Source organism: Vollenhovia emeryi, unplaced genomic scaffold (assembly GCF_000949405.1).
Source record: "Vollenhovia emeryi isolate VEMERY1.0 unplaced genomic scaffold, V.emery_V1.0 DF939123.1, whole genome shotgun sequence".
Lineage (NCBI taxonomy): Eukaryota > Metazoa > Arthropoda > Insecta > Hymenoptera > Formicidae > Vollenhovia > Vollenhovia emeryi.
In genome coordinates, this window is record NW_011967243.1 from 1,021,703 (window position 1) to 1,045,585 (window position 23,883).

The following is a 23,883-nucleotide window of genomic DNA, read 5'->3' on the forward strand; positions in this document are numbered from 1 at the left end:
CAGCGTGGATGATAGCCACCGCTACCGTTGGGCGGACGATCGAAAAGCACGTACACGTGACCGAGTCCCCAAGTGTCGATTTACATCGATTCGCTTCAATAGTTTAACGTTCTTTCCGCTCCTACCTTCGCGGCCAGTGGCGTAATCGAGCAAAGCGACTATATAGACGAATCGAATCACCGGCATATAAGCGGATTTGTGTGTATGCAGGGTATAAGGCACGTAGAGCGTGCTCCTTACTCTATAATGCGATATCGGGACAATTTTAAATAAGGAGGGATAATATTTTCGTAATCCATTTACGAGAGCGGTGCGCTGAGGAAAAAGAAGTTATCGATATTACTAAGTATATTTCGTTGACAGTGTTTCTTTAATTCAAATATATATTTTTTTAATAAATAAGTTTTAGTCGACCTTAAATAAGGTTTACTAAACCTTATTTATTGTTATTTATTACTGGCAACCTAAAGAGATTTCATTGTATATCTTTTTAATTAACAAATACTTATTTGACAGCCCGTGACCGCAGAAATATTTTCTTGGTTTAACACTTTTTTTCTCAGTTTGGATGTTCTCCAAATAAAGCCTTTAACTACAGTAGTCGCAGTCGCAGAGTCGCAAGTGTCGCACATTGCATCGACTGAATCTCTCGTTGCGGCCAGTTGCGACACGTGTGATTCTGCGACTGCGACTTTTTAAATTAGATGCAGTCATTGTATTTGCACTTTTACAAATTTTTATATCAATGTGCAATGTCTCTAAATCTTATATAAAGTACTGAACTGAAACAATTCTCTCTTTCACTTCCTCGTCTTAATTTTGTAAGAAAATAATTACATTAAAGATATTCTTCTCTCCCCATCATTGAAACGTATCTCATGTATCGTGAATGAAAGCAATTTTACTTCTTTAAATTAAGTGCAGCAGTAATAAAGTAAATTTGTCACGGCATATTACAGTCTTTACCGTCGACGTAAGTTTATTCGCGAGGTGTAAATCGCGCTCGCAAAGGACTCGGGACAATCTATCGGGGCTACTTGGAAATTTCGCCGAAGTACAAAGTTCAAGGTTGGAAAGAGTAATGGAAGTGATCTTAGGAATTGATATAAACGAGTCGTATGTTTGGCAGTTAGTTTATCAAGATTTATTACTTCCTTGTCGCTTTCATAGACCCGGCTTGCCGGCGCGAAAAATTGGTCGTTTGGACGAGTTAATGTCAATTTGCGTCAATAAGGTGAACGTTATCGCAGCTGCGTCTCGCGTCTGAGCGACGAAGCTATTTGTCGAATAAAAGTCTAATTTACTAAAAATTTCAGTCGTGTTCGACGTTTTCGGATCTCCATATCGTCGGCATTTTACCTTCGCGCGGTACGGTAATAGGGATTCTTGTCACATTTATGTGGAAAGTGTGGTCCGGAGCTGTCCAATATTTTTGTAAATCGTGTCCTATTTCGATTTTAATAGCCGTGCCCTGTGTGCTTCGCCGGTAATAGATTTCTAGGAAAAATCGTTGTAATGCTTCCCGGGAAGCACCCCGTTCGCGTGCCACTTATCAAGTTCGCAACGTATCGCTGCGTCATATTACTGCAAATAAAAAAAGGGCAGAAAAAAGAATCGCCCCGTTCGCGTCACTCTGATTTCTCCGCTGAGCTCTGCTTTTCGTAAAATTACGTTTTCCCTGGAAAATGCCGCAAGCTGCTGCAAGCTGCCGCGAAAATTAGTTGCCTTCGCGGGAGGAAAACACGCTTTCCTCTCAAAAAGTATCAATACGCGTAGCTCGCGAGGGAATATACAATGAAAACGCAATTCCTTTGAGGGGAGATAAATGGTGAGCCATTTCTCAACAATGTCGGCCGCGAACGAATTTAGATCGAGATAACTATTTTATTGCGAACGAAAGAAACCCTTATCATATCTTCGTAATATTATTTTCAATCTTCGTGCGATATATTCGATACCATTTTTTCAAGTGCTCGCCGCATTTAGTAACATATTGCGTTTATTGTAATTTATTGATTAAAGAAAATTGCCGAGAGTCAAAGTACAACTTTTTTTACGGTTAATTTTAATTCAAACGGCTGTAAAAGCGGATGCAATCTCTGCAGATTGCAGGACTTCAATTAAAGCTCAATAAATGAGTTTCGCTTCCAAGCCCCTCTTTGTCGTTACTTGATAAATGTAATGTCGACGCACGACAGAAGTACGACCGAGTCATTTCCATATATCCGATTGCCGTTTGACGTACGAGACGACTGCACAGTTGTCATTTGGGAATTATCTATTTATACGTTTGTACCTCTTCCCATTCTCGAAATATCGATTCCACGAGTCGCCCGCTGCCGAACGTCGGCGGTTTGGAAACGAGGTTACGAAAAATACAAGATTTATTGTTTGCCGGAGGGGGGGGGGGCAAGGAGAGGACCGTGGAAATACTAAACGCAGGTACTATACTCGCGATTACGGCGCTCGGCAGACCGAGAACCAATCATTTCGCACGACCGACGATGCTCTCGGGGAACCTTGAACTTTGCATTTCGTCGAAGACGAATCGAATTTTCGCGTGCGACCATGCGAACTTTTTATACGCCCTCATAGTGTATTAGCGAGGCACTTCCTCGAAAGGGTATTCGATACTGGTGTAAGTTTGGGATTAACTTGCCGCTATAAACGCGAAAAATTGATCCCAATCGTCGTGATTTCGTCGAACGGTATTTTTGCGGGTGTGCAGTAGCAAAACACGAATCGGGCTCCTATGTCTAACTAGTAGGCGTTGCGTCGTTCCCGATCTCTGCTTTAGAAATGCACTGAAATCCGCGGCAACGAAAGTTAAACGTTAATCGAGATGGAACACCGAGAAAAGAAATACGAGAGGCAGGCAAGTTGGAGATCGCGGCGCATCTCGTTGTCTTCCATAGATCGTGCACGTGTCCCGATAACGAAACCTGCCCATAATTACTTTGCTTAACTGGGCATGCACCTCGCGAAATTACAATTACAAATCGGTGGCAAGCGAAGCTGCATCGCACCTCCTCATCAATTATTTATGAGCTAACCCGTTGCCGTTCTCGGCGGTCCTCCTTGCTCCGAATCCACATTTCAGATTTATCCGAGCGAGCTTCGCTTTCCGTGCGACACGCACCTCTACCTCGCGTGTCGGTGCGTGCCCGGGCTGCGTGCACGCTTGCACGCATGAAATGCGTGTCTGTCACATGCGATATTAGAATTACGCGTTTGGAGACTCCGACAAAGTTTTTTCCCCGCGTTTAACTCTCTTACGCTAGCTGCAACAAATGTACATTTTTCTTTCGTTATTTTTTTTAACAAGGAGAAATTTGTAACGTAAAAGATTACGGTCCGGTAAAATTCTGGAACACACTACAGACATCGTGTACTTCGCCTTCCGACGGTGTCTAAAAATGGGCCGGCACATCAATTACTTCGCGGTCTAATTAGCCCGAAGAATGAAATAGTATTCTAGAAATCATTTTCAATGATGGTTGCTCTCAATCATTTCAGCCTTAGAAGTTCTCAGGACTCGTTTGCAATTTAATAATAAAATTCTAATGCATTCCGACTCTCTCCTCAGTTTAGTAGTGACGACACCAGATGATAGAAAATAATAATAGCAACTATAAAAAGTATTTAGGAAATATGTATTAGCGAGCGGATATAATATAATCGTGTATATAATCACGGCCGAGTTGGATACTCCAGGCGATAATGACGTAATGCATTCATGTCCGCTCGAGATATTTTTTTTTTCGACTCACACCTTCCTTTGACGCAGGAAGGCCAAGCGTGGGCACCGCGAAATATGTGCGTCGTTCACTCGCCTGTTTGATCATTTTTGCGCGTTAATATCAAGAATGTACCCAAAGAGGAATCGCATATTGCGTATAATGCATTCTGCATTATGCCTCTGCCTTTGCATTAATGTTTTTAATGATTCTTGGAAATTGCGTGTATCCACTTCCTCTCGTGTCTTATACAAAATTCAGAGCAACTTCCACTAAATGCGCAACGACTTCAATCGCGCAAAATCTATTCTAAATTTTATCAATGGATACATTAGTTCAATTTGATGAATGAATTTCATCAAAAGATAAATCTATTTCCTTCGATGCGCGATCGTTCATTTTCACCGCGCTGTTTGCTTCAGTATGGTATGTTTCTTTAATACAGTAATTAGTAGCATATTTTTATGTAAAACCCTTGGAAAAATATACCTTAGAAAATCTTAAAAGTTTACTTTAGAAAAAAAAACTTTAATTTCATTTAAAGTAAATTTTCCCAAGGAAAGATAATTAATTTTAATTAAACTATAATAAGTTAATCTGAATTTGTGATCGAGTAGTGGTGATACAGGTTTAGTATATCAGTAAAATATACATTGCGTGATAATAGTATACAATTTAATTCTTCAGTACGATTCTGATAGACTAATATCTCGAGCATTATTGTTTTATTCTGTGTTCTATTTAATTAACTTTTCCACCGAAAGAAAACTACTCGCGATCTTTTGACACCTAGGCATCAAGAAGATTTAGTATGAAAAACTGATCTTTTTACGTCTGTACAAAACGGATTTGCAGAAACGATTCGTTACATTAGCACAAAAATCGCCGCGCCAAAATAGAAAAGGTAAAATTGGCTATTTAAATTATTTAACGTGAAGTGACTTCCGCTTGATTTCTCATCTTCAAGTCAAATGACATGCAACATGCAAATGCATGGAAATAGTTTCGTCATGAATATTATCATAATTAATAACCAGGACTTGCGAAAAAATGATGAATGTGCGCAGGAAATTATTGAGAATTGAAGCACACTGTGGTTTTAACAATTTTTCTATCTCAGGTTATCTTCAGGAACCATTTGTTATTATAGAAATGACTGCTGAATTGTGCACACGCGCAAGCTTATATTTCGAATTGTACTTATTGTTAAATAATTTAAAATCCATTTTAGGTTATCTATAAATCGCGACAGAAAAATATCATGTATGTCTGTACAAAACGGATTGCAATGCATAACTTGGTGCAATAATTGAATCAACGGATAATTTGAAGCTTATCTTAGACTATCTATAATCGATAGGATGCGCAGGTAAATGCTATACATAATTGACATATGTCATGTAGTGCAAAAAACATTTGTAAAATTAGAATCCTAGATATACATATAGAGCAACGTCCCCTATTATGACATAGGCTTCTAATATGAAATAGCGGAGCTTCTGCTAAATTAATAGGCATCATCTTAGGTTCCGTCATGAATTTATTGATATATGAAATCTGTTTGGAGGAAAATTGATTATTAGATCGTGTAATCGTTGCGAAAAAAGATTTATGATTGAATTTGGACGTTAGAAACCTGGTATCTTATATTAGAATCCTATCTCATAATAGAGGACTTTCTTCTACATATATATTTATAAAGACATTATCATTCATTTCTGAACAGCTGTGAAAGTTTTTTTCTAATTGTTTTTGTATAATTCTAAAAGACAGCTTAGTGAATATAATGCGTCTGCGAAGTCTGTCGTATGACGCATCTCACTACAAAGGAAATGACGTCACAGTATTATGGTCGCGAGTCCCTCAATGGTCGGTCATGCTTGACAAACCAAGCGTCTACTTTTTTACTCCCTTCAAGTCTCGCTATTCTTCTTTTAACGTAGGCCTGTCTTTTGCCGGGGATTGCCCTTAGAGGCGTGTCGTATAAGAGATTAAAGTCAGCTATTAAAGTTCGTATGCAGGATGTTTTCTAATGCGTGGGCACGGTTTCGAAAGTAAATTCAGCACGTATAGAAATAGAAATAAAAAGAGATTACTCTGCAGTGTGAATATTTTATCTTATTAGATTTCGTTTGCAAGTTATCACTTTATGTTTGCGTTGTGTCGATCCATCTGTTTTATAAGAAAAATGTTCGAAGTAACGATAACAAATTAATTATTTAGAGCCACTTCTATAATTTTTACGTGCTGAATTTATCAATTTTTTATGCCAAAATACTAGGAAGCACACGTTGTAGAAAAGTAGGCGGAAGAGAGGTTTGCGTAGATATTTGTCTAAATATTAGTTGTCCGTCGGATTTGGATATATCGATACGTGGGTCGATCGTTGCGCGCGCATTGCCTGAACAAGATGCCATATATGCGTTCGTTCGATACAGAAACGATACGTGGGCCAAAAGAACGCGCGTCAAAACTGCCTTAACCGGTCTACCTTAACCAGAATGTATTTCGATATTGCAAGTGACAAAGAGAGAAAGGGAGAGAGAAAGGTAGAAGCAACGACGCAGCAGTCGACGTACAGTTTATTACGTTCTCGCGAAAAAGATTCTAATCGAGAATGCGTTTCTACTTTATACTACATCTTGCAGATGCATACGATTTATTTTACGAGCGTTATGATTAATATCTGACGTAATGAAACGTCACAATCGAAAATAAACTTTTACAAGCTCGCGTATCCATGTCGGCGAAAGGCATTATTAATAATGCATTTAATAGTAATTAATATATTATATCATCGCAGCAATTATTCATTAGTATTAAACTTTTAGACATTGACAAATGCAGATTTTTTTTAAGAGTAAGGATGTACTTGCCTGACAATTGAATCGGCAATTCAAACTTTATTTAGTCGATCCCATCAGTTTTGCCTTTATTTAAAATTATTTCAATTAAAAATTTTATTTTAAAGAAACGAGATCTTAGTTGATCAGATTGTTACCGCTTTATCACACGTCTATCTCATTTTTATTACTAATTATATACAACAATTATATACAATCGACATTAAAAGACGCCATTGTTTAAGGTTCAGACGACACATCTGTTCTTAAATGAACCCATTAATTTATCTGTCGATGTAAACTTATCTTTTTTAATGCTGCCATTTTTAAAGGTGACAAAATTGATTATTTTACCTGCAGCATCTCGAGACGCGACGACGCCTGTGGCGCTGCCATATTTCAACCGTCTATTGCTCGGGAAGCTCTCGTCGTTCTGGAAAAAGCAACAAAAGTTTCGTCATTTCTGAAACAAGGAACGGACATTCATTGATACGAACTTTAGCACATGCATATTTCATATATAACCGCAAACGATCTAAATTTTTTTATTTAAATTTTAACGAAAAAAATTGTATCGTGTTTTTTTGAGAGGACGGTACTGATACGTCAAGCCTGACAAATCATAATTAATTTTTATACACAGCTTGTGTCATATAGCGTGTTACAATAGTAAAATCATTGACTTTTAGAAATGACCACTTTAATGTTGTCAACGCTAGCTGAAATCTTTCAAAGATAGCATTTTCATTCTTTAACATACAAAATGGAGGTTTTACATTTAAATAGTTATTTAGAGACGAATAATAAAGAAGGACAATGCAAATGCAGCATTATCAAGAGGCACGTGTTTTGCGTCAAGTTTCCGCGCCACAGCGAAACGGACTTTTTGCAGGAAGGAAATAGACACCATTTGGATAATTTAAATATTACATCAACTTGGTATTAACAATTACTGTCAATTTCGCACATTTCTCACGGGATTACAAGCTGTTTTTCCGGCTCGTTAAATTGAGATACGCGTGCGGAATATTCCGTTAAATATTCCGATAAAGGTAATAGCGTAATTGGCGTCATAAACACTTAGACAAATGTTGCGTATCTGTAATTCGCTACTGGCAGAGTGGTAATATCGCGGGTGAAAATAGAATCGGTTCGGCGTGTGCGCGCGCGGAAAACGATGCAGTTCCTCGAGTTCCAAATAATTATACTTAAAATAGAGTTGCACGTTGGTATCGGCTACAAAGCATAAGTGGCCCCATAAGTGGACGCATCGTGATAATCATCGGCCAAATAAATACGACTTGCCCCGCGTTTAGAAATTTATTACTTAGGCCAGTTTCACAAATGCCTGTTAACTGCTAACCGAAAGTCAATTGATTCTCTGTCCTTTCTTAGATAACCAGATAGAAAAAGGTAGGGAGTTGACTGAACTCTCGTTAACAGTTAACCGACGTTTATGAAATTGGCCCTTACAAGTCTACAACGTGCCGCGCGTTTCCGACATAAAATTGAATACCTTCATCACGAGGCGTTAATTAAGCTACCGTATCAGTATTTTCAGATATTAGGGCGATACTATATGTGAGACAAATTCTAAATTACATTTCCATTATCATTAAATAATAGACACAGTAGACTAATTTTAGATAAATAAAAATATGAAATTCTTTTAATCCGTCGATCTTTCAAAGTCGCGCAAAGAGAAACGTCAAGCCGCCGTGAGTGCACGCGATTTCCGAGCGGGGATATATCAAAGGTTTATAATTGGCTTTCACTTTTTGCCCCTGCCTGCCACATTATCGTAGCGCAATTCGCGCCGTACGCGCAAAGGCAATTGTAAAGCCAAAACGAATTCGAGCTCTGGATGGAGCGGCGGGTGAAACCGATCATTGTCTGCTCTCTCGAGCGATTCACCCCTCAGTAAAGATCGAGCCGGTGTGGGTGGATCAGCAGCGTGTGGGCGCGTTTGATATCACCGCGTTTGATATCACGTTATCGCGCTTGATCGTTTTCATACGCTCCTCGTCCGTGACCCTTCGTGTACAGTCGGCGTTAGAATAGCTGAGAGACATATTTCCGATCGCTACGTAAATCCCTTCCCGTGAAAGTGGGAGCCAACGATAATGCCCGTCTCCTTTATCCGTCGGTGCACTCGCGGTACGAACTCGTTAATTAAAATTCGACTGCGATTGCCGTCCTTGACGAGACGCTCTTCGGGGAAATTATTGACATGTGATGGCTAGCTGGTAACAGTGTTTTTAGGCCAGCAGACATTGTGACTCACGAACCCTGACGTAATCGCGAGACTTTTATGGTTAAGAACCGAGAGACATAGCGGCTCGCGACTTATTTGCGCGATTTTCTCCGAGCGTGAAGGCACACATTTCGCGTTAGCGCACTGTGACAGAAGTAACTCCTAATCGTCGCGTTAGACATTAATTAGCTCTTTCAAAATTATTGTAGCAGAGACGCGCAATTATGACACGAACAGATTATGTCTACGTTAATCGAAACGAAACAATGATATTGCAAATCGACAATTTTTATCTATTGCTCGCTTCTAATCTTACTTGACTTTACCGCCAATCGTTCGATCGTTGTCGGTGTACATGAGCGACGTTTCACGGTTAAAAAATTAATCTCATTGTCAAAGCTCTGGTATGGAAATAGATTAGTTCGATTTGCAAACTTTGCGATACGCGAATCCGTCGAGTTCGACGACGAATGCACGAAGCGAAAACGTCCGGTGACCCAGGTATTCGACTTTCGCATGCTCTTATTGCGTGGATTATTTATAGTTTTACTAAAAACATACTCTTCGCCACGATTACCATAGGCTGCTCCCATACGTATGGTCACCACCAAGTGCACGGCTCCATTTCTATAATTAAACCGCACGCGCGTGCGGTCATTTGCGATAAAGTTCGCGAAACGCGAAACATGCGCCCGTGCCGATAAATCGCCCGAGACAATGGGACCACGAGTTGCGAGGGCGAACAAAAACGCGAAACGATATTACGCTGCGTAGAGTCCCGGCGATTAACTTTAATTGGCGTCTCGAAAAGAAGCGCGCGAGAGAAGCGCGTTATTCTTCGGGCAATTAGGTACGGCACACCCAAGTGGCGGCAGATAAGAATCTCCGCCGCAACTTAATAATGCGCGAACCACGACATCGGAATTTTCGACGTTATTGTTCGCGCGTGCATGCACAAACGGCCCGGCGCGGGTCCGCGTACACGCGTGCACAATTAGGCTCGCCCTCGCCACATGGCCAGCACGTGCCCAATTCGAAGACGAGGGAGAGAAAAGGCATTCGTGCAGCTCGAAGCATCTGATACGTCATATCGGAATAACAACGCGTGTTGCAATTCGCGCCGATCGCCCGGCAAGCGCACGATCGGATTCGATTATTCGCACGAGTTCGTCTCGCAAGTTGCATTTACCGGATCTTAATTTCGCTCCCTAAATTTGCACGGCGCATCTCGCGGCACGCGACCAGGATTTCCTTTTTGCCGAAATACTGTACGGCCCCGCACAGTTAAAAAATTTGGGTTAAATTTAACGGATATCACAGGTCCCAAACGGTCCACACAAATTTTTGTGTTAATTTAACACAATATGAATATGTTAAATAATCACACTAATAAGTACACATTGTGTTGTTTTAGCAGTTCTTTTTAGTTATTTTAATAATTTGACATTTGAGGTCAATTAACACAAGAGCAGTATGTTAAATTAACACATGAATGTTTTAAACATTTAACACAAAAATTTTAACCGGCATTTTTTTTAAACAAGGAAACACAAATTGTCCAACTGTGCGGTTTTTCATTTTCTGGTTAAATGTTGGCCACACCCAGAAAAAAGATTTATTTATTGTATAATACGTTGAAATCACGTGTCTCTGAATCAACTAAATTTTGATTTACTTTTACTAAAACATTTGCTAAATTTGAAGAAATAGATACGAATCCTCTTAGAGATTCCAATCTTAATGAAATAAAATTCTAGTGAGGTCACAATCCAAAGAAAATTTGTTTGATTTGAAAGAAACTTTTTTTCTCTGAGTGCAGAGGTCAGTCGTTTACCTGTCTCTTCTTACAATTAGATAATAATACAGAACAAGATGGAGAGTCGACTAACCTCTGGTTAACAGTTAGCCAGAAAATGAAAAACCGGGCCTATGTGAACAATCTCTGCCGTCCATACAGAAATTTCTATATGGCGATGTAAAATCTTGCGCGGGACTTGAATTGAAATACGCGTTACCTTTAATACCATAGAATTCATTTAGTTAAATTCGCAATTAATTAAATCGCGCTGGATTACAATTCTGCATTGATTAAACGCCAAATTGGCATTGTACGGTACAAAACAATCTTCGATATAGCACACCGGAGTTAATTACTCCGCAATTAATGCCACTGCGGCTTTTAATAGCGTCTTTGAGATTCGGACGATACGGGGGAGAAGCGGTGCTCGCGCGATGATTTAACGGGCTGTGCGTAACGGCGCAATTAAGTGGGTGCATCTTAAGAACGCGTCTGGCCATTCCGCTCTCGCATTCCTATTATCTCTCATCTCGACTCGGCAAAGCCAGACGCACGGCAGACGCGATTTCTTTCTCTCTCCGAGTAATCATCAGTAATTACGCCGCCGGTCTAACATGGTGAGATTGGCGTAAAGCGGAGCTCGACAATTATTTGCGTTCCTTATCCGCGAACACCTCCCAGATTGCGCAATTATAGCGGAATTTAAACGTGCGACAAGCTGCGCGATCTCGTTCATTGAAATAAATTGTAATGGCGAGAGGGAATCTCCGTTTTGTAAAACATTGTAAAACGTTGTTTCTCGCGAAACTGCGATGTTCAATTGAACTTTCTGCCGTCGCGGAGGACATTTCGTAACGTGACAAATATGTTTCAATTATATCTAGTCCAGATTTTCAGTCTTTTTATACGCTAAAAGTACGAAATATTGTTTACATTTTATCTCAATCGCGAACTTGTAACAATGTATATTCGCGTATATATTGTTCTTACGATCATTACAGGGCAGACTATCAAAACGGCGCTCCATTGTGCTTTATTGCGCCCATGATAAATATTTGCTTAAATTAAATTTAATAATTTAATGACGCCTTTACATCGCCTCATTAATTACAATTTTAGTAAAAGAACGAACAAGATAATGGCTTTATCATTAGTTACGCGTTAGCCACGCTGAAAATCGTTATTATATTTTATGAAAGAAAGCTGGAGGGCCGAAACGCCTCTCGCGACTAACTTCCAGCAGTGTGCCGCGATAAATTAACGGGCATTGAGGTGGCATACAACATTTGATTAATATTTCTCAAAGTAACGTGAATGCCGTTCGTAAATATGGACGATCAATTAAGTAATTCTATGGAAAAATCGTCATCTAAAAGTATCGCAAAGCCTCTCTCTGTGCGCCTCGACATTTTCGTTCGAAAGAAATCGATTTCAAAGAACGTTTCTTAGCACGGAGAATACCCGGTGGTTTTGTGGAATGAATCTACACAAGCGTCAGACTAAAGAAATTGGATTGAATTGTTTTGACAGTCCTCTTGACGTTGGCCAAAATGTAGTTCGCGTAGCGTGTTTCGCCCCACGGTTCATGCTTGTATGCGTCTGTTGCATTATTGAGGCGGCACGATAAGGCAGAATCTACTTAGTACTGAACTCGATAGCGCGAGGGAACAAAATGTACGAGCAATGGCGCCGGTGTGGCATGACAGGAAGAGAGAGAGAGAGGGAGAGAGAGAGAGCGCACTCACCGTTGTCTGCGGGAAAAGGACTCCGGCGAGAGAGAGAGGTAATCACAGATGATCCGTGGTCCGTCTTTACGCGAGGAGGACCAATGCAGCACTGACAGTTCCACCGTCCCTCTCTGATTCATCCTGTGACTCCCTCTCCGTCCTTCTCCCTCCCAGCTGGGAGAGTGAAGTAAGAAGGCGACGGTGAGTAAACGAGAAGGGTTCGTGAACCCGAGAGGGAACGTGGGAGGGAGGAAGTGTCAGGTGAACGTGGTGCGTCCTGCTAGAAATGACGACAGGTCGGATCGCGTGGTCCCTCCGCCGGATGGTGTCCTTGGAAGAGCTTCAAAGATGTAATAAAGTTTCTTCATGATGAAGTGATTTATCGACATGATGGATCATCCGGAGATGATAGACTACTTGGTCATGCTTGATAAATTGCGGCACTTAACAAGTATTTCACGGTGTATCAACGAAAGATTACAATCGATGGTGGACGATGTTGCGTGGAATCGCGTTTTAGATTTTATCGTATAAAACTGTCAGTTTTGTAGGTCAAAATAAAATGTTGTATTTCGAAAACAGAAATTGTATTCAATCGAGACACGATTGTAGCATTGAGCTTTCTTCTAGTATTAAATTAGGTTACCAATTTTTTTAATGTGACACTTTTAGATTGAACAAATCTTCCTTTAAAATTGATTTGGATCTTCCTTGAGATTTATTTTCCACCCTCAGATCCACGGAACGAAATTTTTCGAACCACCGAAGAGTCCTTTCGCTAACGGAGTTTTCCAAAGGGCAATATAATGTTTCTACCTGCCTCAGCTGCACTGTGTGCCCCAGTTCCAATGCATATAAGAAAAATATTCGCAACCCTTTCGTGAAAGCCACGTTATTTTCTCTTGCGGAAAAAAATTAACAGTAACAGAACAATCCTTGTCAAAGAAGATTGGAAAGCGCAAGACCTTTATAAATTATTAATAGCACAACCGGAAATATACCTTCCATCAACTTTACTAATCGCAATCAATCGCCAATTAGTCGAATATCGGCAATTTCATGGTGCAATCTCGTATGTAAATCCTTTTTACGTTGATTGCGGTTTGATGAGTGCACACAGTGCTTTAGATATATCGCGACCCATGTATTGTGCCGGCAAAAAGTAGTCATGATAGGGGAAAGAAAATGATATTACGTAAGCCTGTGATGCACGAAATTGCAATATCCTCTATTAATTGTGCTGCGATGCGGCGATAATTATAGCAGAACCGTACTAATTGTATTAAGAAAATTTGCCCGAAATAAAGTTTCGAATTGGCACTTTGCGAATAGCATATCGTGCCGTTTCAGTTTATTTAGCCACATAACTTGTCTCTGCGAAACTGCACACTGATTTACACTCTGGCTTTTTCCCCAAGCGATATTTACCTAGCAGCACGCCATGCGTCTGCATTTGTAACTTTTCGCGTAACGTTTAAATATGTACCGCTTGTTTTTACCATCTCCACCAGAAAAATGGGAAGCTAAATTCTGTCGAGTAGCGCGTGATCGGCGCGCGTACAGCCCTATATTATATTTACCAGTGTCCAGGACCGTAATCGATTTTGTCCGACCTATACAGGCCGGAGTGGAGCGCAGCTCGCACTCCTACGAGCGAGTCATTATCGAATGCGTCTGATCGCTTATGATAATGGCGTTTCAATATTCAGTAGATGAGTAAGCGGCCGAGTCATCGAGTAACTTCTAATTCTAATTCCCCGTTCGTACACCTACTACCACCGTTCTTCTTGGGGGGGGCCAATATCGAGGGCAATAATATTATTGCTCTCGTCTCCCGGTCGTGGGTATTACCCGGGCACGTTAACGAGCGCAGAGCCTGATCGCCCGATAAAGTCATTTCCACGTTGTCTCATTCGACATCGCAACGAACGACGTAGGCTAGACGTCTCTGACGGATCGAAGATTAACCCTCCCCGCGTTTAATTCCTCGTTGCGGTCGCTGGGAGCCGGGGTATTCATCATTAGAAATAAGGTCACGAACTACGGGGCAACGTATATATTCGTGAACACGTGAGGGGATGAGGGAGAGGGTCTCTAACCGCGAGATCTGCAGATGGTGCGGCGCGGCGTCTCGATTCTGCCTAAACGGAGACACCGGGACCACCGTAAGCTCCCGCTGCACAGGAGCACATTAATTCTATTCCCTTTAATTAACGGTTCCGTACTGCACCAGCTTAGGGACCTTTTCGAGGATAACGCGCGAGTCCCGCTATCGCACGACATCCGTGCTGCAACCGTTCGCCATGACACTTTCGCATTATGCGACGATCGTTCGGCGATGTTTGGCTTCGAGATTCTATCGCGATCGGCAAGAGCACCTCTTATCGAGCTCATTTCGCTTTTTGAATTAACGCACAGGTAGATTAACACGGCGTTCGATAATTACAATGTAAAATTAGATTTGGAGTAGCTCGTAAAACTTTTAGTAGTCGCCAAATAGACAAATTAATAGCCGCGCCCAATGAAACCCGCTTGTTCACTTCTCGCGTGTGTCAAAGAGGAGAATAAATTTCCGCTAATGCAAGAGCTGAAAGGACCATCTCATGATTACAACATTTTTGCTTTCAAGACCGCTCGCCCACCTTTCGCTCAAATACGCTTTGTGCGAACGAACTTTCTCGCAAAGTAAACCTCTCGCAGGATCGAGACGGGAGAGACAAAACCGCGGCAAAAGTTTTCTGGGGAAAGGTGTAATTTAACTCTTTCGCGGCGAGTGCATGAATTGTCAACGGGAATACAGAAACTTGGCGAATTTCTTTTAGACGAGACACGCGAATTCGATTTTCCGCAGACAATTTTGCTCCCGAGTTTTTGACAGCTCCTGATACAACTTATTTATTAATCTTGATTAATTTTTGATTTTCTCGCGCAAAAATACATCGCACGAAATGTGAGTTGCGTGAGGCAAATCACGATTATTTTCACCTCGCATCGCGTTTATGGTACGAATCCTATACCGATGTCTTTCGTAGGTGGTAGAAAATGCATGACTCATTTCTTTTTGTTCACCGTGTTACATAAATATTACATCATACTTCCATCAAAGTGTAAAACTTGAGGGCAACTTTTCCCGTTTTGATTCGTGCGATATATTATTTGCGTCGCACCACTATGATAACGTAAAAAATTAATATAATAAATAAAAGAATTAGCATTTATTATAAATAAAATTATGAAAAATGCATAATATGGGGAGAAGAGGATTACCCATATGAAAGAGTAAAAAGCACAGAATAAGTTTGACAAAAAGAATAACTAATTCATTTTCCGTAAGAAACCCACAATCGGTTTGACTAATTAATTTATTTTCCATTATTAAGTTTGACATTTTTTAATTCGATTTTCGCGACGAACGAGATCTCGGAAAATTATTTTAAGCTTTTCACTTATTAACAAACCCTTTTTCCCCAAGTATAAAATCTTCCGTTTTTACTACATATATTTTATGTATGGATTGATACCGCGAATTTGGATGTTGAACACCTGCTATCTCATAATAGAAGATTTCCCTCTATGTTATTTGTTGCATAGGCTAGTGTACACTCTTACGTCAGCTTAATTGAATAGAAAGAAATTAATAAGTAATTAATTAATTTTCGATAATGGAAGCGAATAAACTTGGGCTTTCACTAGTTGCTACGCCGCAATTGGTTCGATACCTCCGAACTACCCCTGTTCGACGTGCCAATAATGGCTCGCGAGTGGTCCAATTTCGGCAGTTCCGGCCGCTACCTCAAGCCAAGTCGATCGACAAAGGTTCGAGGCACTCCGTGCCTCGACTTCGTTTGGTCGAGATCGAATAACGTGCGACGTGACTGCCAAGATTGCTTCCTCGCGAGATGAAAACTGGAGAAATAGGGATAAGCGCGTGTCGTCGCTCGTGCGAATAAAATCCGTAAAGGCGTAAAGGAATTCAAATCGCTTTTGTCGACGATATCATACGGCCCGAAATGCCTATCGCGAACCGATTTTCGATCCTGCCGGTTTCGGGAACGCGCGGAACGTGACTCGATGGAAGGCGGTGACATTCGTCGCCAAAATAACGTCACCGACATGGTCCGAAACGAATAAATATGCACTGTTTCCAATGCGTTCGTCCTCCCTCATTCATTATCTAAATAAAATCATAAATGCTTATACTCAAAACAACGTGAATTTTATTCTGCATTTCATTAACGTCTTTCTAACAAAATTTTACCGGAAACGATTTAATAACTTTTTTGCATCGCGTAAGTTGAGTCTGTAGATCCTAAAAGGTTTGATCGTATTTTTTTTTGTTTTACAGAACTAGTGTTCTGTTGGGGCATATGTGGCAAAACGTTATTCATCTTTATCGCACAAGAAGAGTTCTTGCGTTTCTTCACGGTTCTTCATCATGAATTCAGATGGCAGTACTTGGAGATGTCTGATATGTCTTTTACTGCTTCGTTCTTATATTTAATAACGTCTGTTTATTTTTGTCTTCGGCAAATGTTAAGCGAGTAATTAAAGAGGAAATCATTTCTCCTGTCATTTTTACTTTATCATCTTTTAAGTGTAGCTTAATTTAACACAGAAAGTTTTATAACTTGTTACCATTGATGCTGTATTCTGTTATAATATATCACGCTGTGTGTTAAAGACTGAAAAATGGTACTATTGTTAATACGTTTTTATTATTAATGTTTTCTGTATTTTATATCTTATTTATTTAAAGCTCCTTTTTTTTAATATTACGTAGCGTATTTATTTGATGACTTCTTCGTAATCAATAACACTGTTTAAATCTTGTGAAGGCTTTACTTGTTACTCACGTCACGTCAAGACCTCGCGTCGAACTTAAAGGTAGAAATTCTCTCAAAATTCGACAACTCCATTGAAAGGTCGAAACGATGATGGCTATCGCGAGGAGCGAATCGTATTTCAAAGATTTAGGTCAACACGCGAGAATGGACGCGGTACATCGAGTTGCTCTTTTACCAGATTCTAATGTCGTCACGGCGGTGCATCGTACGTGATCGTCGAAACAGGTCGGGAATTATAGTTTCCATTACCTCGCGGCTCAACGAGACGGATAGAAATTAACAGGCTGCCGCGCGGATGTAAACGTAAGTTAACCAATTATATGGCCGTGACCGACCGCGTTCAGGGAAAATGGTTTCAAGCACGTTCTCCGTTTTTTTCGCGGCATCCTCCGAAAGCTTCCGATGCGGAAAATATCCGCGTATCGTATGTCGGTCGTAAATTCGTTATCAAGCCCGACCGACCGCCCGTTCGTCACGATATTAAACATTTTTGTTTGTTCGAACACATTGTTTCCGCAAGCGGCAAGAAAGTATTACGGGGATCATAAGTAGGAATTACGAATTTAAAATTACATGTAGAACTAATGACATTAACTGTGAGAAAAATAGCCAAGTTGCGTCGGTGATGAATGTAATAATTTACAAGATTTAGTTTACGTTGCGTACTGAAAAAACGAGTACAATGTTTCTAAAGCAGTTTTATCATTTAATTCTTAAACAGGGGACGCTGTTTTTAGGAGAATTTACAGGGAAATTTCTGTGCCGGAGAGATTTCTATAAGCATTGTGTCGAAATATAATGGAGCATGACTGAGCATAATTGAGTAATTTTAGTTAGCTGCAAACACGAATCCTTATATAAATAATAGCGTGATATTACAACAGAATATTCCTATTAATATTTATTATTAGTAATATAGAATATTCGTGATAAATAATACGAAGCAACATAAATTGATGCAAATACAAGAAGTATATAGAATTAAAGACAATCAACCATCCGCGATAGTTTTTTTTTAAATTTTCGCACTGAGTTGCAAGAATCTTTGCAATTCCCGGGTGTGACTACAAAATCCGTCCAATTTTTCTTCTTCGCGCACGGCACTTGCGCGATCTCAGTTTCTAATTTAAACTACCGCGTCTCTCGGAATGGCAATAGATATATTTATCTTGATTAAAATTTGTTGCGCAGATTGAGATGGCTTCTAAAGCACAAGTTCCGCGACGTGCGGAATTCGGGAACTTTGCACGAGAAAGCGTTGCATCTATTTCGGTTTCCGCTGCAAATTCTCTCTCTCTCTCTCTCTCTCTCTTTCTCTCTCTCTCTGTGTCTCTCATTTCTCTCCAAAGTCGATTCATTCTTCCATCGCTACTTCTTCCTTTCCTCAGTCTTTCTACTTCTCGTTCTTTCACAACCGCGATTCTTTTCTCTTCCATTTCAATTTGCGCCGCTTTTTAACAGATCTGTCTCTTTCTCCCCGTTTGTTCTTTCGCTTACGCCATTTTTCGTTAGTTCCGTGTCCGTGGAGTCGAGGTTGGCCGTCTTAATCAGATTTTATTCGCCCAAAAAGGAAGAGGGGAAAGGGGAAATAATTAATGTGCATACGGTGGGATCTTTTCCTAAGATAGTCTTTCTAATTATCCGGCGCCCTTTTCGAGTCCGCGTTTATCGCGCCCCGCTTCACGGTAGATGCTTATCGTTTCTCGATTTCCTAAGTGTTCGCCCTTCTCGTCGCATACGCAGAAAATAGTGCGGCTACGAGTGAAATCGTTAATCTTGCAGCGAGAACGGAGTAGAGAACTTTCGTAGAGATAGGTATTTGATTTGAAGCGTTTGCCACTTACCCAACTGCTCTCTACTTTACGAAGCACTTAATGTGTATTTCAATATAACAATACTTATATAAGAATACATGAGTTTCCATTTCATCAATAAAGCTTGTTTGTAATACAAAAAATTGCATAGAATGAAATGCTTCAACAAAGCTTTCCTGTTTTAACGAAGAATTCCTATCGATAATAACTGGCACTCTGGAATGCAACTGCGAGCTTTCACCAGAATGTTGTTCATGCTTTCTGGATAATAACATTTTTCTAATTAATCTTGGAGAATCAGAAGAAGATCCTGAACGACGTTTTTTAGCAGAAGAATGCCAGGGAAATCTTTGTAATATCGTTTGATCAGCCTGTGAGTATAGATGAATGCACCAAAACGCTTGTATTGCGTTTAGAGACGGAAAATGTACTGAAGGTAAGCGAATCACGAGAAAATGAAATGGGATTTGTCGCCGTCGAAAGCAATGAATTTTATTAACTCGATGTTGAGATGTATGCGACCTACGTTTCTCCGTCGTAAATATTTGCGAATCGCGAGCTGCAAAGCGGGCTTCCGAGAGGGGAAAATTGCAGTTGTTTGGTAGCCGGCATACCATAGAAGCCTTTGTGTTGCGCGCCTCCATCGCGATTACATTCTTGCGTCTATAACGCGCAATATTCTCGAAAATTACCAGTTACGGAACAAATGGGAGATCGCGGTCGCGTAAAAACGACTCTAGCACGAGAGAATTAACGTCGCGGTTATCCGCGCTTTTGCGATTCAATCCCTTAACTGCGAACGCGCCGCATCGTCCAACAAGGATTGAGACATTTGCGGTTAAAGTGAAATTTAGTGCGACAGATATTAAAAGAGATTTCAGTGACTGATCTTTAAATATAAAAATTATGTCATTCTTCTGAATAACATAGAAATATCTATCCTCGTCGATATTCAAATGATGGAAATTTTATCATCTCTACGATTGATATGGGAATAATAAGTCTTTGTGATACGTTTTCATTGATTTCGATAACGTCAAGGAAACTTCCTCGCAATAAAAAAATTAATAATTTAGGACTGTAATTAAACTACTGTCTCTAAAACTCAATCAGTGGATTATCACTGAAAACAGTGAATATTCACTGATTCACAGATATAAGTATATGAATAATTCAGTGCTATACTTGTAACTGTTTTCAGTGATAAGACACTGATTGACTTTCAGAGAGTAGCTCTTTATGACTAACCCTTACTGAATCCAGTGGATTTTTTCGAGTGTCATCGCGACACCGACGTTTATGACGAATCTCACGGTCATCGCGCGTATCTCTCTTTGTTCACCGCACCGATGCTCCCAAATATGTTTCAAAATTACCGACCACGGTATCGAGATTCTTCCCGAGCTTTCAGCCGAAAAAATTACAGCTGACGAAACACCGCGCGGCTTTTTGTATCCGCGTTGCGATATTTCGTTTCATCGTGCCTGCTCTCTTCAGCGAGGCAGCCGCGGTTGTTCGCAACGTTCGCGCGCGAAAACAAGGGGACTATTCGCGGGGAACATGGCGGCTTATTTAACGAGTCGGTCTCTCTGCGACTCGTTGCTCCGCGGAGATTAGTCCGCTCCGATTTAATTTCCCTAAACCGGAGATCTTTTACACATGCAAATATCCGGCGCGTCGTTCGGGGACTACGTCTGCGTAAATTCCACGCGGGTATGCAGCTGGATATCGATTATGTATTTATCTCTCGGAAGGCGGGACGCGGAAATGCGTTCGTTGATGCGACCACGAATATTTGAACTCGACCCACGCCCACTCGAAATAGTTTGATCTATTCAGACAGTCCGAAGGAGACTCAGATGGGGCGGGCCGGTCCTCTATTCAGAAGTCAGAACTATTGGAAAACTGCTCGAACCTAATTGAGTATTCGATTTGGTCTCCGATCGACAAATCGGCAGTTCGCGTTTGCAAACGCGCGAGCTACGTCGTGCATACCCACGCCATCGATTAATCGAGTTATTAACTTCGCTCGAGGGGGGGGGGGGGAGAGAGAAATGACGATGCACGAGAGGTACCCAGGCTCTTGCTGTACAAAGCATCCCAGAACCACCGAGTGCACTTTTCATTGCAGATGTTTTCCACTCGCGTGCATATATTTGGAATCAATATTTACTCTCGATAAAAATATCAAGACACGTATAATTTTCCTAACGAGTCTTCGCTTCAACCATTTTCAGGATGATATCGCTCGTATGGTGTATTGAGTTTCACAAATACACACGTTCTATTAAGAACCGATTTTTTGAACGTACCACAATAGATTATTCTGCCGTCCTATAGTTAATCAGAGACAGTATCTCCAGTTTGGCCATTGTAGTTAACTCACTTTCTATGTTTCTTAGAGAAATATCCCCTGTCCTACAAGGCTAGAAAGCAGCAAGAGCACTAGATTAACATGAAATAACTTATACACGTTGCTGTATGTCCTCGTAGGACAATTTCTCTATGAAACATAGAAAGTGAGTTAACTACAATGGCCAACAAATGGAGATACTGCTTTTTAAGCTAGGACAGTAGTATTGCGATTAGTATTAACTCAAATCAGATAGATACTCCAACAGCGTAACCAAGGAATCGTTACAGAACAATACCTTCAAAGCTAGACAAATCTTTTAACATTTTTTTTATCTAGAAATAGGAATTCTTCGATTGGCAAATCGAGTGCGGAAAATTTTCGTTATGTACACGGAAAAAAATGCTGTTGATTTAAAAAAAAAAGTTGGTTGAATTAAACGTTAACCCAGTGGAGAAATGATTCGTCGATGTCGATTCAACATCGTTTCGACATCGATCGACGAGTTATTTCTCGCTGGGTCAACGATTTTATTTCAATTACACTGATCTCGTTGATACGTCCTTTTCTTCCGTGTACGGGTAATCCTTCATTCTGACGAAAATAGCTGCTCAGACATATTGTTCCCGTAGATTTAACGCACGTCTCTCTGGCCTGCGCCTTGGCGATGCCTCCAGACCGATATTGCCGCGGACGGCCGAGACATTCGAGCTATTTGAATATTCAGGTATTAAGATGTTATACAGACGTTAGAGACAGGACGAAGAGACGAAGGATTATAGACCCGTTCAACTGACTACGGTATATCCCAAGATATGGCAGCCCGATATACGCGCAGTACATACCTTCGCGGCGCTAAACTACTAAACTACCGTAAAGCGTTTAATAGATCAGAAGTTATATGCGAATTGCTTGGGAGCTATCGTGACTCCAACCGTCCGCGTTACAGCTCGCGGATATGTATTCAGTTATTTGGTCTATTAACTTCGTTTACGTTTCGCGATTTATTACGCCTGTCCCGCAATGTCTCCGCGCCAAATACATTCGCCGCGTCGCAATCCGTTCGTTAAACTGCGCGCCGCGATTCTAACGAGAGCGCTCGCACGTCTTTTCCCTCCGCAGACTCAACGTCGCGTCTTCAGCAAATTAATCCTAATCCATGCGGGACGAACGGAACGGACGCCGACCGTGTTCGCATTTAGGACGATTATCTTTAATGAGAAACCCGAGAGAAATCGTGGAATAGGGGAGTCGCTTTCCGCGCCGTCGTCCCACCTTCGAACTCGATTTAATGCGTTTTGAGATAACGCCCGTGTTGCCGATAAACAGGAATACGACGACGGCGTTGAGAAGCGAGGCGGGCACTGAGTCGAGTGGACGATTAACTCCTTAGGGAAGCTGTAAAGCGAATCGACTGTGCGATGATACTCCACTTAACTTTCTACTTTTCAGCCGCGGGCGCGAAACGGAAATGGGACTTTCGTGCCGAAAACAGAACCGGCGCCGAAGGAAGCTCAGATGTGCTCGGCTTCCCTATTCTCTCACGAAACTTCCTGCAAAGACGTATATTATATGCACATCCGCGTGCATTAGTGGCGCCCGTAGTCAACGGTCAATTCCTATGTAACATTTAGTCCTTCCGATAGCGAACCCGTATTTGCTTCGAGATTTGAATTATTTCGTGCCATAAATACACAACACGTCGCACCGTCAGCTCTACAGAAAATATACATAAATATATAATGAATAAGATATTACACAAATGTTTTCACGAATTGACAGTTTTAGGAGGAAAAGGTGCAAAACGTGCAGAGTCACTCCAGCATCCCCATTCGGACCAGTGTGAAGTCGGCTCTTAATTTGCGACGATTACAAAATTACTTAAAAATAGTTGACGGTGAACTATTGTTAAATTTCATTAGAGACTATAAAACTTTTCTGGAACTCTATAGAATTCTGCTGTTGAAAGTTGAAATGACTTTTTTCGCAACTTGAGGTGACACGGAAAGTCAGCGCCTCTTTCAAACGTCATTCGTCCTATTCAAATCAACAGAAAGCCATAATCCCTAAAACCTATCATGAACTGTAGAACTATCTCGCGGATGCAAACGGAAACTGTTAATAAAACTTTCGATTGTTGAAAATGAGGTGCCAACTTCTCGCAGCGGCGCGAATCAGTCCCTCGTAGGCAACGACTGATGGGCTTCGTGCTCGTGGAATTTCTCTTGTTACCGTCAAGGGTATCGCCGCGTGTCGCTGCGAAAGATACGAGGGGGGGGAAAAAAATCACGTTCGTAGGATAACATTTTCAACACTCGCGCGGTGCAACGCGAGAGTCGACGCGAAAACGATTCGGGTCGGGAAAAAGTCGTATTTCGGTTTAAACTGGGCACAAGGCACAGAGGAAAAAGGACTACGCAAACCCGAGTACCCTGTACCCGCGTGGGCAGATAGGTAAATGGACACGAGGCTGTCGACGGTGATATCACACGAGGGATATTGCGGATTATATA

General features: G+C 41.0%; 1 protein-coding gene across 2 annotated transcripts in view; it reads right to left on the bottom strand.

Annotated features, from left to right (window-relative positions):
• Positions 1 to 23,883, bottom strand: part of LOC105569631 — a 74,574-nt gene that overhangs the window by 14,294 nt on the left and 36,397 nt on the right. Inside the window, exons 1-2 of one of the 2 annotated variants that reach the window (XM_012026250.1) lie at positions 12,378 to 12,507; positions 6,935 to 7,013 (exon numbers count right to left, since the gene is read on the bottom strand). In XM_012026250.1, coding sequence (XP_011881640.1) covers positions 6,935 to 6,976 — 42 coding nt within the window. In that variant the 5' untranslated portion in view covers positions 6,977 to 7,013; positions 12,378 to 12,507. Of the gene's footprint in view, positions 1 to 6,934; positions 7,014 to 12,377; positions 12,508 to 23,883 lie in introns of those variants that run through there. The other variant, XM_012026251.1, reaches the window with a different exon arrangement.